We start from the raw sequence: 14704 nt of genomic DNA on the forward strand, positions 1-14704 counted from the left end.
CTAGACACAATACAGAAAATAATTGTTTAATTAAGAGTTATTTGCTACGAGAACACCTGAAGTTTTGGCAGAAGTCTTTCCAGCTTCTGTTGGCTCTTCCACTCCAGATGGATTTTGTACTTTAATATTGTGTTTTTCTTTGAAATCGTTAAGTTCCTTCCCCTTTTCAGACAATTTTTTATTAAAAACTTCTGTTAACTGAGATATTTGAGATTTATTTTGCTGGAGAGCAGGAACTACTTCACCGACAGTTCTTTCAACCAAAACCCCTCCAATCAACCTGTAACACTTTCGGTCTTTGTCAACTTTCTCAAGAGCATCTAATACTATAGAATGCTCAGCAACATCTGCTTCCAATTCAGCGAGTTTCAAAGCAATTCCTCGTTGTTCTTGTCTCAATTTGTTGAAACCTTCTAAAATTTCTTGATAAGCGGGTGTTTTTGGCTTACCACTCATAATATTATTTTGCAATTGATTAATACTTTTATAGAAATCTTATAAATAAAAAACATTAAATAGTAAGTTGAATTAAATAAATAAATTCAGAAATTAAATGCATGTTTATAACATCCTGGCATCCACTGTTTGAGTTTAAATGACGTCAAATAAAAATGTGCTGTGAATTTTTAGTGTGTTTAGTTCATATCAAACCCGCAGCTACCAGTACAGCAGTATGTCACATAGTAGATGGACATTGTGTTCGCGCAAGACATACTTTATTTTTAAAAAAATGAAAATTAGGTTCGTATTTTCACATCCAGACATCACGATTTTGTTTGGCGTTATTGTTTAAGCAGTTACGTACGGTACGTCTTTACTTTGCGAGACCCTTGAATGGACTATTCTCCCGATCAAATGTTTAATTTAGCTGCAATAAAGGCAGCAGTCACTCCCAACTACTCATAGCAGCATACGGTCATAAGCATACGCGTTGAAATACAGAAATACCTAGTGAAAAAAAATAAGTATAAGTATATTTCAACTCCATAATCAGCAATAGACGATAAAGCAATTGATAAAAACAAAATAAATAAAACTGATTATAGGGTCGGGAAAGCAAATGGAGGAGGAGGAGGAGGATTTACATATTTATCCCTGGGGAGAGGAAAGCCGATAAGACAGCTTATCCATATGGCGAACCACGGCCTCTCGTCCGGTTACCATTCCAAGTCGGGTATGGGATTAGATTTACTGTATTGTTTGTTTTCGGAAGCATGGACTTGGTGGTGGAGGAAGCCGTAACCGACCAGCGGTTACGTGAACCACCCAACGACGGCGAGGAGTCCAGCAATCCTCTCGCACATAACCATCCCTGCATGCTGCATGCTGGCATGGGATTCGAACCTGCGAACCCATGCAGAGTAATTAGAGGTGCGGTGGCGAGTGTATTCCTAACGCTTAGCCCGTTGAGTCACACCGCTGCGCCTGAATGAAACCTAAAGCAAGTTTTAAAGCGTACATCTGTACATATTTCAGTTGGGGAGGTATTGATAAAAGAAGTAGTACCGGTACTTGTTCGCTCACCCAAAAGTATTAGAATTAATCAACGCACACACACACACGAACATCGAGACATGATAAGGTCGGGAGTGAAAAAAGCGAGACATAAAATCAATTACTCAGTAAGAAGAAAAATATACAAACAAATAAAAAAATAAAATCTTTTGCCACACCAAATTAATAATTTTATGAGGATTGCCGAAGTGGATACCGAACTAGTCAAAAGGAGTTAGGGTACTTTGGATAGAAAAAATATTCCTCAGAAGATATCGCCAAATTGGTTATAATTGGAATCACCTAATGCAGTAATGCTAAATTGCCCAATCACAATTGCAAAGTTGGATGCATGAAGAGGTGGGCTATAGGCCCTATAGACCAAAGCGTATATATAATATGGGTGGGCTAGACCTGCTTCACTCACCAGATCTGCAGATAGAAGCCAAAACTAACGAAATTATTTTAGATAGATAGTTTATTTCGAAAAAAATTAAAAATGGAGAATTCTGGAGAACGAGCAAAACCTTTAAAAGTTGAAAAACATAACGAGTATCATGTGCCCGCTCACCAGAAAACACAAATCTTGTTAAACAAGGCTTGGGCCAAAAATGAACACACACAAAAATACGCGAATGTAATAAACTTTCGGGCTGTTGCTAATGAGGACTAATTCGATTTGATACAAAGAAATATTATTTTAAATATTATAAATCAATAAAAGTACGGTACCGGTAACAGGCGGTAATTAGACCTTATACCGGTAACTAATTAAGGCGGTATGACACAAATTTAATAAGAACGACAACGCACGTCATACCCGTACACATTTATCCGCGAAGGAGAGCCGCTAAGACGGCTTAAATATATGGAGGACCACGGTCTTTCAGGCACAACGGACACCATTGTCACGCCAGCCGAATGTCAAACTTGAATTCCCGAATTTCATATCAACCGTGGTCCAGTGTAAAACAAAGTGCACTTTCCTTCGTAAACTAAAATACTTTAGGACAAACTCAGATTTTATTTTTCATCATGAAAGAATCAAAGTACGAATTGATTTAAATGTGTATAAAGGCAAGAAAATAATAATGAAATAATACATATTGAAAAAAAAACGTACATGATGAGGGGTCACGAAAGACTATAGGGTTCCTGTATTTAGGATTGCCCGCGCTGTCTCATATTCGAATACTGTAATCCGCTTGGCAGTTTTGACTCTGTTCGTCTGTTAGATTGTGGGTAAAATGCTGAAAACTTTCGATGCTTTATTTCCAAGTCAGTTAAAAAATTCTGAAATTCAGAAGAGGTGAACTGGGGTCCACCATCTGAGTTCTGCTCAAGAGCATGCGAATAATCCACGTTGATGAGCTCTTTAGGGATTGATCGTGGTGTGGTGTGTAAAAGAAAATACTATACCAACCTCTGAATCCGTCTACAACGGAAAAGCAGTCAGAGCATATGTGCTGGAAAGGGTACTGTCGCGCCGGGCTTGGTATTATTGGCTCTTGAGATGGAGCGTATTTGATCCATATTTAGCATCCAAATCGAAAGTTTCTACAGTGGCCGCAGTATGGTCTTGCGAAAGAATGAGGCAGTGTGAGGAATGGAAATTCATCCTCAATTGTTTTAATAAGCAGCGGTGGCGCGGCGGTGTGGCTCAACGGGCTAAGCGTTAGGAATACGCGCGCCACCGCACCTCTAATTACCCTGCGTGGGTTCGCAGGTTCGAATCCCATGCAGGGATGGTTATGTGCGAGAGGATTGCTGGACTCCACGCCGTCGTTGGGTGGTTCACGTAACCGCTGGTCGGTTACGGCTTCCTCCACCACCAAGTCCATGCTTCCGAAAACAAACAATACAGTAAAAACTAATCCCATACCCGACTTGGAATGGTAACCGGACGAGAGGCCGTGGTTCGCCATATGCATAAGCCGTCTTATCGGCTTTCCTCTCCCCCGGGATAAATATGTAAATCCTATCCTATCCCATGTTGTCGCTTTTGTCTGAATTTCCATGGCTTCTAATGTGATCAAGAGTCACAAGCGCATCGTCATATTTATTTGAGTTAAAGAAGAATTGTTGTATTCCACGAAAAAACAGTTTTACAATGTTGTTGTTACTCCGTTGATGGGTCATTGCGTGCTATGTCCATCACTGTATTTGGGAATATACATGTATCTGATATTTCTAGGGCAGTGGGATTGTGTGAGTGGAGTTTTGTATTCAAGGTTTTTAATGCTATTCAAGTCAAAATTTCCCAATAAGTTTGTGGTCAATGGACACAATAAGGTTTTGGCAACCCGAGATAAACATTAGTGCGTGCTGCAAGGATAGGATTTACATATTTTTATCCCCTGGGGAGATACTGTCCTGCTAAAGCTTTTGTGGGTAATAGGCTTGTACGTAATTTACGGAATTATTTCGAGTTACGAATTACGTAAAGTCGTAATTATTGGTCGAGCGCTTTCGCGATTGAAACGAGCTAGCTTACTTCAAAGCAGTCAATTCCGTCGATTGTAAAAAATTAAAAGTTTAAGTAGAAGAAGTTAGAGTTCGTTCGGTATTCGCAGCCGTTTTTCTCTCTCTTGTTACGCAGATGGGGAAGGCATAACGCGTCATTTACTAACCTATTATCAACTTATCTAGCATGGCCAATGTACATATTAACCGTAGATAAGGGATATAATTGTGTTGAGATCGATGGACGCCAACACACCTGGTTTCAACTTCTTCGGGTGAAATGACTAAAGAATGTAAGAGATCAACCTATAAAACATGGTCTATTTGTAAATGCCGTGATAATCATTGTCGCGCTTATCAAACAGCAATATAAAGACGGAAGAGCAATTGCGTAATGAACCAACGCAATTTAGTCTTTTCGGCATCGGTAAAGCGATTGAGACGGCAAAGAAACAACAATACGGCGCGATTTCCCGTGTTTATTCTGCGCCAGATCCATTTTCTATTACAAAATCTTGATGTTCTGTTACCGATTTTATCGTTATATATCTGTCCGGACTTGGCATTGCTCAATATGTTTTTCACAATGCCTCGCAATATGTCGGCCAATTATGATTACCTGTCTTTACCAAATGTGGCAACTTTATTGATTTATCGTCGACTCGAATACCACCGGCACTCGACCAAACTTGTGTCAATCTTGGCAAATAGGATTGTCGACTTCAGTTAGAAAAATAAATTAATATTTTCATGAGTGCAAAATAAATGTCACAAAATGCATTGTTTTGCGATATAACTTTGTATTTTCGGAGAAGGCATGTCATATAAGTACGGTATTTTAAATTATGCGCAAATAATTAATATTTGATCTAAATTTATCGCAAATAATGTTATAACATTTAGGCCGCGAAATGATTTAATGTAAATTGAAGCATGGAAATCGGAATATCGTCAATAAGTCGGCATCAATAATTATTATAAAATGCTAACTAAGTAGTAAAGTCGGATTTGTAAAAAACGGTGAAATAACAAGTCTTCGTCGCGAGGCAAGCGAAAGTATAATCCAACGAGAAAATACGCTTGTAGTTGATTAATAAATTAGCAACCCGGAATTTTTATTTAATACGAAAGTCGTTGTATACGTTAATACGATTTAAAAAAGTCAACTATCGTTTCATAAATATATTACCAGTCTTGGTAATGATAAAATTGATCGCATAAAATTTGGTGATAAAGTTGATAAAGGAAAATCAAAGCTAATACAAAAGATAAAAATCAGTATAATTTTATTTTGAATTCACTCCTTGATATTTGTCTTTAACATCTGTCGCCGGCGTGTAGTACTGCCGGGAATATGAAAACCAAACTTCGATGTCCCATTCGGAATAGAAGTGGATTAAATTTGTTGTTATGATAGGTTTAAATGTGTGAAAAAAATATCGCAATTACGGGGTCATTACGTAATCGATTTGGCCGTAATTACGGAATTGATTTTTGTCAATCACGTGCAAGCCTAGTTGGTAACTATCGACTTTCTGTTGGCGTGATTTACCTTGAGTTGGCATACACCAAACTGGGAGGGACTTTCACTTTTCATAGCGTCTTATGTAGGGTGTGCATCTCCAGCTACAATGAATCCTTGGGACATTCGTTTGTACAAGTATTTTCCACATCCGGTTGTGAAAATCGTTAAATGGTGACTATTCTCATCCAGTTCCACGTCGTGATATTCATCTACCTCCACACCTACAGTATCCAGCACGGTCTTCTCCAATTGCTGGGACTATCTCATAGGATCTGAGCAACAGATTTTTTCGATTCGCATGCTCTGCAAATGCTTTGGGACAGTTAAGCAAATGTTTGCCGCGCTATCTGGGAATATTTTTATTATGCATCGTTTCGAGTTGCGATTCTGAGGAAATGGATGTAATGTTGCTTGAAGTTCATTCATTCCAGCATGTTGTCCTGTAGTGAAGCTGTGATGTTTTTTGTTATAACGTACATGAGATAATAGAGCATTATCTTGAGATTGTGGTCGATTTTTCAGCGGCTGGTTTATCAGTCTGCAAACTTGAGAAAAGTGATTGAGTTGTTTGCAGTTAGTACAAGTTTTTCCCCAATCAGGACATTTTGTGGAACGGTTCCTTGAACTTGAAAATTCCTAAGATTGACTTCCACAACCTGCGCATGGTCTGCGATTCGTCAGTGTTTGTTGTAAGTTTGTGCCCTTATGCGATTTTTATGCGATGCGAAAGGCTTTTAAATGTTTGATAACGTCTACCGAAGTCTTGAATTGGTTGGCTTTGGCAAGCAGTTCAGTCTGAAGGCTTGTGCTATGGACACCTCTAATAAATTGTTCTCAAACGTGGTGCGATGATAGGAATTGTGTTTTAATGAAAAATTCACAGTAACTGTGTTGATCATGCTCGTTTGAAATGCTTCGTCACACATGCTGTATAACTGGGAGCTGTATTGTTCACCAGCATGTTTGATATTTTTTTGAACTTTTCCCAGTCTGTTTTGAAATTGAGGTCGTGTCATGTTTATTTCTATCCGCGGAATTCTCGGTGTTGGAAACTTCATGATATTAGAGTTGTCATTTCTTTGTGCATCCATTGTTTGCTGTGTGTGTGTGTAAGCCTCGGATGCTGTTTTTGCTTTACTGTGACTGACGATAGCTAATATATCCCCAACCGCCAGTATGCCCATATCAGATAAATTTGTTCTAGAATATCGAAAAAATAATTTCCAACTGGAAATGTGCAAACATATGCCGCGTTTCTTGCTCAAAAATGAAAACTATTTATTGATTGTCATTAAATCGACTGTATTCATAAGGTCCAAACAAAAAAAGGTATATCTCGATTGTCAGTTCTCAAATATTACGATCAGGCATTTGAACTTTTGTATATTCGGTTCATATTTTTGTATAATCGGTCCCATTTATAATTCGAGCACTCAAAGCTTAAATTTGTTTGAACTTATTTTCAGGCTTGCGTGCAGGCTTGCGTGCAGATTGGTTGAAATGTCTCCCATATTTGCATCCCAATTGTTCGTTTCTAGTCTCACAGTCTAAAATTTGCAAATTCTGTAATCCTTTGTTTGATTCCATTTGATCTCACGAGCTTCCTGATTTACCTTTCGTACACAAATCTTAACGTCGTATCATACTAGCAATCATTTTGAGGTAAATTTGAATATCAAAACACTCGGAATAACCATTGAATAACCTTCGTCGAACCCTAGGACAGGGCTACTCAATTGGCGGTCCTAATCCGGACCTTTCGACCATTTAATTTGGACCGCGTCTGCTTGTTTATTTTGGCAGCATAAGCATCGTTTTAGATGATTTTTTATACCATTTACATACACAGCTATTCAGTGTGTCGTACTGGTACCGATGTGCAACATTTGTGTCCATATTTGAAGGCAGTGGGAAGATTCAAATTTTTTGTCAGTCGGTTCCATCAAAAAAGTCATATTTTTCAGCCGGTTCTGTTACAAACAGTAAAACTATAAGTAACCAGTTATAACCAGTAAAACTAACCGATTCGCTGATCTCATAAAATTCCGTGAGACGGTTCTATAGAACCGGTGCGAACCGGCTAAATCCCACTACTGGCTAAAGGTAGAAGAAGGAGTTTGGGCAAGGTTTCCGATGATTGTTCGCTATTGATGCCTTGGATAATTGCATTGAACAACAACCACAACCCGATCTATATAAACTGTGATATTTCAAGTTTTTTTTAGATATGCAGTCTAGTTCCGTGTGGTTTCTGAAGATGATTGAATTGTGAGTAGATAAGGGCGAAGTAAAGCGGGATAATTCATATTGTTTCAGTGAGTCCTCATCCACTTTAGAGAAATCTTTCATATATGACACTCCGTATCTTTGTTAGATCCTTTCATGAACAAGCAACTTTTTTAAATATTTACATTCCGTTTTTGAATTTTCTTAATATTAATGCATCCGCTGTGGCCGATCTCGTGTGCAAAACTTGTACCCGAAATTTAGAGCAAGAGTTTTGAAGAGGGTCACTTCCCTTACTAGAAAACCTTGGTTACCCTTCCTGAAACCCGGCATTTAGCGAGAAATTGGAATTTATATTTGCGTCCGCCCATACATTTCGACCAATAAATTAGGGGTATAGGAGAAATTGAATGTTCATTATCTTCGTACTTTTTCTCTATAACAATCTTGCACATTGCACAAATTATTAGCCTTGGCATGCTATTTCGTCCCAATTGTTTATTTGGTATCCCAATTATTTAAAGCTTGGGTTTTATTTGGTTAGCGTGCGTCAAGGTTGCTACATCTTGTAGCTCGTTCTTTTTTTTGTTTTAGTATAGTAGTAATCTTTAAGTTGATAAAAACAGTCTAAATGAGTTTTCCTCAAATGTTTTCACTGCAATTTTATTAACTCAAAAACAAAGTTTTGATTCTACCACTGCAAAGCGTGATGGCTCAACAATTGGAAAAGTTTATCCGTGTACCAGTCTTGGACACACCGCCAAATTCGCCGAATGCTCAAAAAGTGTTCAGTCATCCGCGATATTTTAAAGGCAATTTCAAGCATGAACTAATTAGAGCAACTCGTCCGCTTGAAAGAATCAGCATTGATTTCGAGATGAATTGAATTCTACTTTGAATGGAAATTTGGAAACCCCTATTGAAAATTCGGAAAGCCCTCAACTGCGTCGCTCTGGTAGAATACGAAAGAGTCCGAGTCATCATTAGAAGGCTTGGATTGTTCTTTATTGTTTTTCTTACCCATTCCCAACGCAATAACATTTAAATGTGTGATATATATGCACATTTTCTGACAATTGTTTTCCGACAGCAGTTAGAGAAAACCCCGTGGAACCCCGTGAATCTGTTGACCAGACCGTTCTAGTAGATCAGGGGCCGGCAATCTATACGAAAGATCCGGCCCACGGAGTGAAATTATCCGGCCCGCGACACTTCACTGAATTATAAAAACAAAACGGCGGTTTCGACGATGAATTAATCCACGCTTGAGGAGTTGATTATATTCTTTACGTGACATAATTTGTTGTGAGACATGTGTAGATTAAATCATATTATATCCTAACAATTTAGTGAACAGCTACTCGTTCAACGAAGCCCACAATTCAATAATAATTAGGCAAATGGCAACACGCAGAAAAGTTGAAGCTTCAATGGCGTAGAAAATATTCGATCAGAGCTTCTTGAGGTGCAATGCAATGAGGAAATAAAATCCATATTCTATTCGGAACATGTATCACTGCTTAATTTTTATAAAAAGTATCTTCTCGAAGGAAATTTCTATCCAAATTTGATAGGACATATGAAGTGCGAATGATTTTCGAAAAGAAACATTACAACGAACAATCTGAGAACTCGGATTAGTGATTCCCATTTGGTGTGTCGCCTGAATTCGAAAAGCTATCAAGCGTGATGATCAAGTGCCACGTTAAATGTCATTTGTATTTTTTTTAATAAGACGACTGAGTTGAGTTCACGAGTTGTCGCAGTCTTCACCCGCTGTTTAAGATTCTTATATGTTGGAAAAAATAATGTTTCATCATCCATCAGTTCTGTTTTAACTTTCTAAAAATATGTGCAGCCCGCCAAGACTTGCAACCCCTATTTTTGACCCACGAGCGATAAAGGACTGCCGACTCCTGTAGTAGATGAATCAAAATGTATAATCTGCCGGGAGACTTCTACTTAAATGACGGTAGGAACTGGAAATGAATGTAAACGCGTATGGGATGAATCATTGATTGGGGATGACGTTGAGAGCAAGCGACTGAAAGTTATAACCTAGAGCAGGGGTGTCAAACTCGTGGGTTTTCGCGGGCCGAGAATTGCGCAAAGGGCCGTAAATAGTTTTTGATATATTTTGATAATGTATACTTGAAGCATATTGTTAGATAGGTGTAGTTTGTGACATACATTGTGATGCAATTAAACAGCCGAATGAGGTTTTGTTATTTCTTAAATTCCAAATGCCATTTACATATTAATTTTTGCATTTCACTAATATTGCAATTTACTATTACATATGTCCTGACGTTTGGCATCTCTTTTGTGCCACCAGATTACTAATATCAGGCTGAAATGATTTTACAGTACCAACTCTAATTAACGAGGTCACATGATCATCGGTTTATCTTGGTCGTTGAGAATGTTTGAACAATTTCAGGAATGAAAAATATTACGTTTATCATTTCATGTATATAGATCAGTAAACAAACAAATGACTGGCATTTAGGACCAGACATTTCCCGCCACATTGAGCGACATATCCTACCATTGCGTGACATAGGACCGCTTGAGTTATGATTGGTGTTGATTTTTAGTAACTATGTATAGTTGTATTTTTATAATCATATACAAACACATAAGAATTTTCTGTTCGAAGTTGATCTTTAAACGTGTCATATTGATTGCTGAGCTTATTCTGATATTGTTTAGGTTAAATTGTATTCTTTCATTGTACTGATGGAAAAGTGACAAATTTAACAATGTGCTTTAGAATTTTAAGAAATGCTGAAATATTGCAGCTCCCATTCTTCTTCAAAAATGCCACCTTCTTCATGTAATTTCCGTTTCATTTAATCACATTAAATTTTTTATTTTTTCAAGTATTCTTTCGCTAGCTTGAGGTGTATTCATAATTGAATTAAATTAAAAACCAAAAAAATTTGTTCTAGGAAATTGTCGTTTTCTGTGTGAATAATCAATTTCACTTTAGTAGGTTTAAAAAATGTATTACATTTAGATAAAAAAAAAATATTACAATTGTTGATAAGCGTTCGAGGGCCGCATTGGAAGTTTTTCGGGGCCGCATGCGGCCCGCGGGCCGCGAGTTTGACACCCCTGACCTAGAGTAAATTTGTCCATCATATGCGTAACTCATGCTACAAAACACACACGATGAAATCCCATCTTGGAATGATTTTAATTTAATTTATGTCCGATCGTTGAAAGGGATGCAGATTTTGAAAGAAGTGTTTCAGGGTTGGGGTGGGAAGCATCCTTCAAGCAGGACATAAAGACAGCAACATATGAGAATGTTATTAAAAGTCTTCGACTTTAAAGTAAAAGTCCTCATTAATCGTACTAACCTGAAAACTTACTTTTACTCCGAGAAAGGTGTACAGAAATTGAAGGCAAGGCAGCAATTAAGAAAGAAGATGCCTACATGAGACAAAGCTTGCGAATCGCACAGGCGAGAGGTTTTGTTTTGGACGAGCTACTTTATTGTGATGTGTTCATTACTGATTATATAGTTACAGTCAGTTTAGCTTATTAACGTAATTCTCAGATGAGCGCAGAGAAAACAACATGACGCATGGGTACATCAATAATATTCGGGCGAGAGAGAAAACCATTTCGAAGTTTTAGAAACAGTTAGAGTAATAAAGAATAATTGATAATTATTAATACATAATGGAGGAAATTAATCATCAAATATGCCTTTATTTTAGGTATATATATATATACCGGTACCGAGTTGCAGTGCTACAGCAAAGAAATAACCGAATGCTCAGGATATTCAAAATTATACATCAACGAATAGTGATATTGACAATGCCGTTCGCATTGCAGCATTGTTTTTATATTTTGGAAACAGTGCAAAAAGAAACAAATGAAGACAGTATAGGTGTTTTGCAGTATTCATCTTTTCACAAATCTGAAGCAGATAGTCCTAACAAAGGTCAAATTACTGACAGATATAAGCATCAAGCTTTCCGCTGTTTGACACCGAAGGATTTATAACTAAAACAATAAAAAGTGCCATCATCCGCGAACTAGAACAAGATTTTGCTACAAGTGACCCGAGTAATCCGACGTTTGGCGTTTCAAGTGACACCTGCTACATTATCGAAGTTATGGAAAACATTCTCAATATTCCAATAAAGAATTTTAAAAGATTTAGTAATTTTTCAAATGCATTTTTGAGTTTTATCGCCTCCTCAACGAAGGGTGCTGAACGAATTGACTGTATTTGACTGCAAGAAAAGATTGTTGAAAGATTCTGAGCAGTTGACCCTAACTCATAGAACTGCTTGAATTCACAAAAGCTTTTTAAAAGAATTTGTTTCCACGATGCCATTGTTGCAACTTATGAAAGCCCAGCTGTGCATTCTGTGATTGTCATAGTAGCATCTCGAGCGGTGGTTACGAATGCCAGAACGCATTCGGTGCATGTTGATTTTGTAATAAACGCACTGTTTTTGGTTTTAAGTTAAACAAACTTTAGTTGTTCGTTTTTTTCTTTGTCGATGCAGGAAGGAGTTGAAATGCATTTTTTACACTACGCGGTGGAACCGTTCGTTTCAAAGTTTCACAACAACAAAAAATCGATCATTCAAGTGTTTCTATTTATATATTTGTTTGCAATATGGCAGTAAAATGCATTACATCGACATTTTTGCTTCGATTACAATTTATTGGATAATATCTACTCGAATCCAGCACATGTTGCCACTTTTGTATTCGTATGGAAGGGACTGTTGTTGGTCGCTCAAATGCCCTTCCAAACCCTATTTTTGTGACCGTTTGAACTCGTAAAAATTGCGATAAAATAGCATGCCAAGACTACTTATTTAGGCGGTTCTTGAGATTGTTAAGATGAGAACACCGAAGATATTGGACATTCAATTTTTCCTATACCCCTAATTTATTGGTCGAAATGTATGGGCGGTTACGCAAGACATGAATTCCAATTTTTCGCTAATTGCCGGGTTTCAGGAATGGTAACCGAGGTTTTCTAGTAAGGGAAGTGTCCCTCTCCAAAACTTTTGCTCTAAATTTCGGGTACAAGTTTTGCACACGAGATCGGCTACAGCTGATACACTAATATATGCCAGTTGAGCTGTTGTAGTTAAGGCTGAGATTATCTTTTCCAGCAATTGCTTTCTGTTTTTCTTAGTCGATATCAAATTCAGCTTCGATAACGTTGCGATCTGAGATATTTAACTTAGGAGCATTAAGCAAATAGTTAAATTGAAAAAATATGCCACTCAATTAAAAATTATATCAACAGAAACATTTGCATATACTTCGGTCCTATGAAAGATATAGCGATACAGCGTAAAACTACTAGATTCACCAGTAGTTGGAGTCGTGACTGCAAGTAGACCTGTTCGTTTGAGAATGAGTGCTGTCAGTTTAATCACCAGTTTACATGATGCCTAAAATAAAATATCCGTCCACTCGATATAATATTAAGTGCAATATTAAGATTTTTTTATCGTAAGCTATTAATTCTATGTCGCGATGACATACGGAGCCGCAGGTTTACGTATAGCATTGTATGACTTGCGTCTCATGACGCGAAGCCAAATTCGTATCGGTTTGGGACCAAATTCGTCGCTCCAATGTATTTTTCATTGGCATGCATTTTGCTGATAATATGTGGAAGACTGTATTCTGAACTCTATGCTTTTGATTACTACCAAGTGGACTTATTTTAACATAACCGCGAGATAGTTGTTTTCAGTACAGCCGTTTTTGTATGTTACGTATACTTCATTGTATATTTAACAACCGTATGTTTGTTTTATGACTATGCAACAGTATATATATGTAATTTAACATCGTACAAGCGGTGAAATTACAACACGACGATGTAAAAATACGTATAAATAGTTGCTCGTCCAAAATACTACCAAACGGTCGTATTTTTTACAAAGAAATGACTGTAAAATTACAAAAATTTTTACAGTGTAGTTTCAGGATTTTTTGCAGTAACCCTAGAGTCAATTTTATCTTTTTGAAAAAAAATAAGTGACACTTAAACTTTTAATCGCTTGAAAAACCAAAATTCGTCGCGGGCCGCTTAAATGTTCCGGCGGGCCTCTTGTACGAGACCCTTTTTTAGGGAATGGTGTGTTTGTTCTTCCAGTACTTTGTTAATTGACATCAAATCAGGAAATTTCAGAGTCATTCCGCTCTCGAACGTATGAGCAGGGTGATTAATGAAATTGTATGCGTACCTTATAACTGCTCAAACTCTGAGCGTTACTTAATGGCGAAACTATTTTTTGACTGCCGAAAGTGTTGTCTAAAATCCTCTATCACGACATTTTCGTTGTTTTTGAAAATTGACTCGGAAAATTTCATTGTCTTGCTCTGTTTCATATTCTCTTCCGCTACTTTAAACGCACCAGCGTGAATATTGGAATATGCATAGCCTACTGCTTTTGTGTTATTAATGATTCCTGATCGTACATTTCAGTAAAGGCATATAAATCAGAGAACCTTTTATATTTAAAAACGTGTGCTTCATCTCTCCTGAATGTTGTTCTAATATTGCTTAAGATTCGGTATTTTTGGAAATGGTTTGGAACAAACATTATATATATATATATTTCAAGTTTTTTGTATTTACGTCATCGAAATTTGACCAGGCAAGCAACGTTTGAGATGTAGATGGTATACGGCTGAGTAGGCTATGTTAATTAGCAATGCGCGAAAAAAAATTCTGAGTAGTAGACGTTGCCTTCAGGAAATTTTTCCTTGTTACTGCGAATTCTGTACAATCTTGAATTTCCTATATATATACTTTAGTATCGTCAATAACATGGAAATTTTTGTAATAGTGGAAAAAAAGCGTCTTCAGTTCAAATCACGTTTACCATCACATCTTCATTTTATTTTGGATTTTCGTTGAATATATTCCCAGTCGCCAAACCCTACAAATGTTTTATTACTACCTGTGAAATTTGCTTACAAATTGTAACTACCAAC

At 37.2% G+C, this 14704-nt stretch overlaps 2 protein-coding genes across 2 annotated transcripts in view; both read right to left on the minus strand.

The window, feature by feature from the left end:
• Positions 1–14704, minus strand: part of LOC120340187 (pre-mRNA-splicing factor SPF27-like) — a 237111-nt gene that overhangs the window by 149411 nt on the left and 72996 nt on the right. The gene's annotated exons all lie outside the window — the stretch shown is intronic.
• On the minus strand, positions 31–524 carry LOC120340192 (prefoldin subunit 2-like). The gene has a single exon (XM_039408488.2). The coding sequence runs from the start codon at positions 454–456 to the stop codon at positions 31–33; it is 426 nt and encodes a 141-aa protein (XP_039264422.2). The 5' UTR covers positions 457–524.

Source organism: Styela clava, chromosome 9, assembly GCF_964204865.1.
Source record: "Styela clava chromosome 9, kaStyClav1.hap1.2, whole genome shotgun sequence".
Taxonomy (NCBI): Eukaryota; Metazoa; Chordata; class Ascidiacea; order Stolidobranchia; family Styelidae; genus Styela; species Styela clava.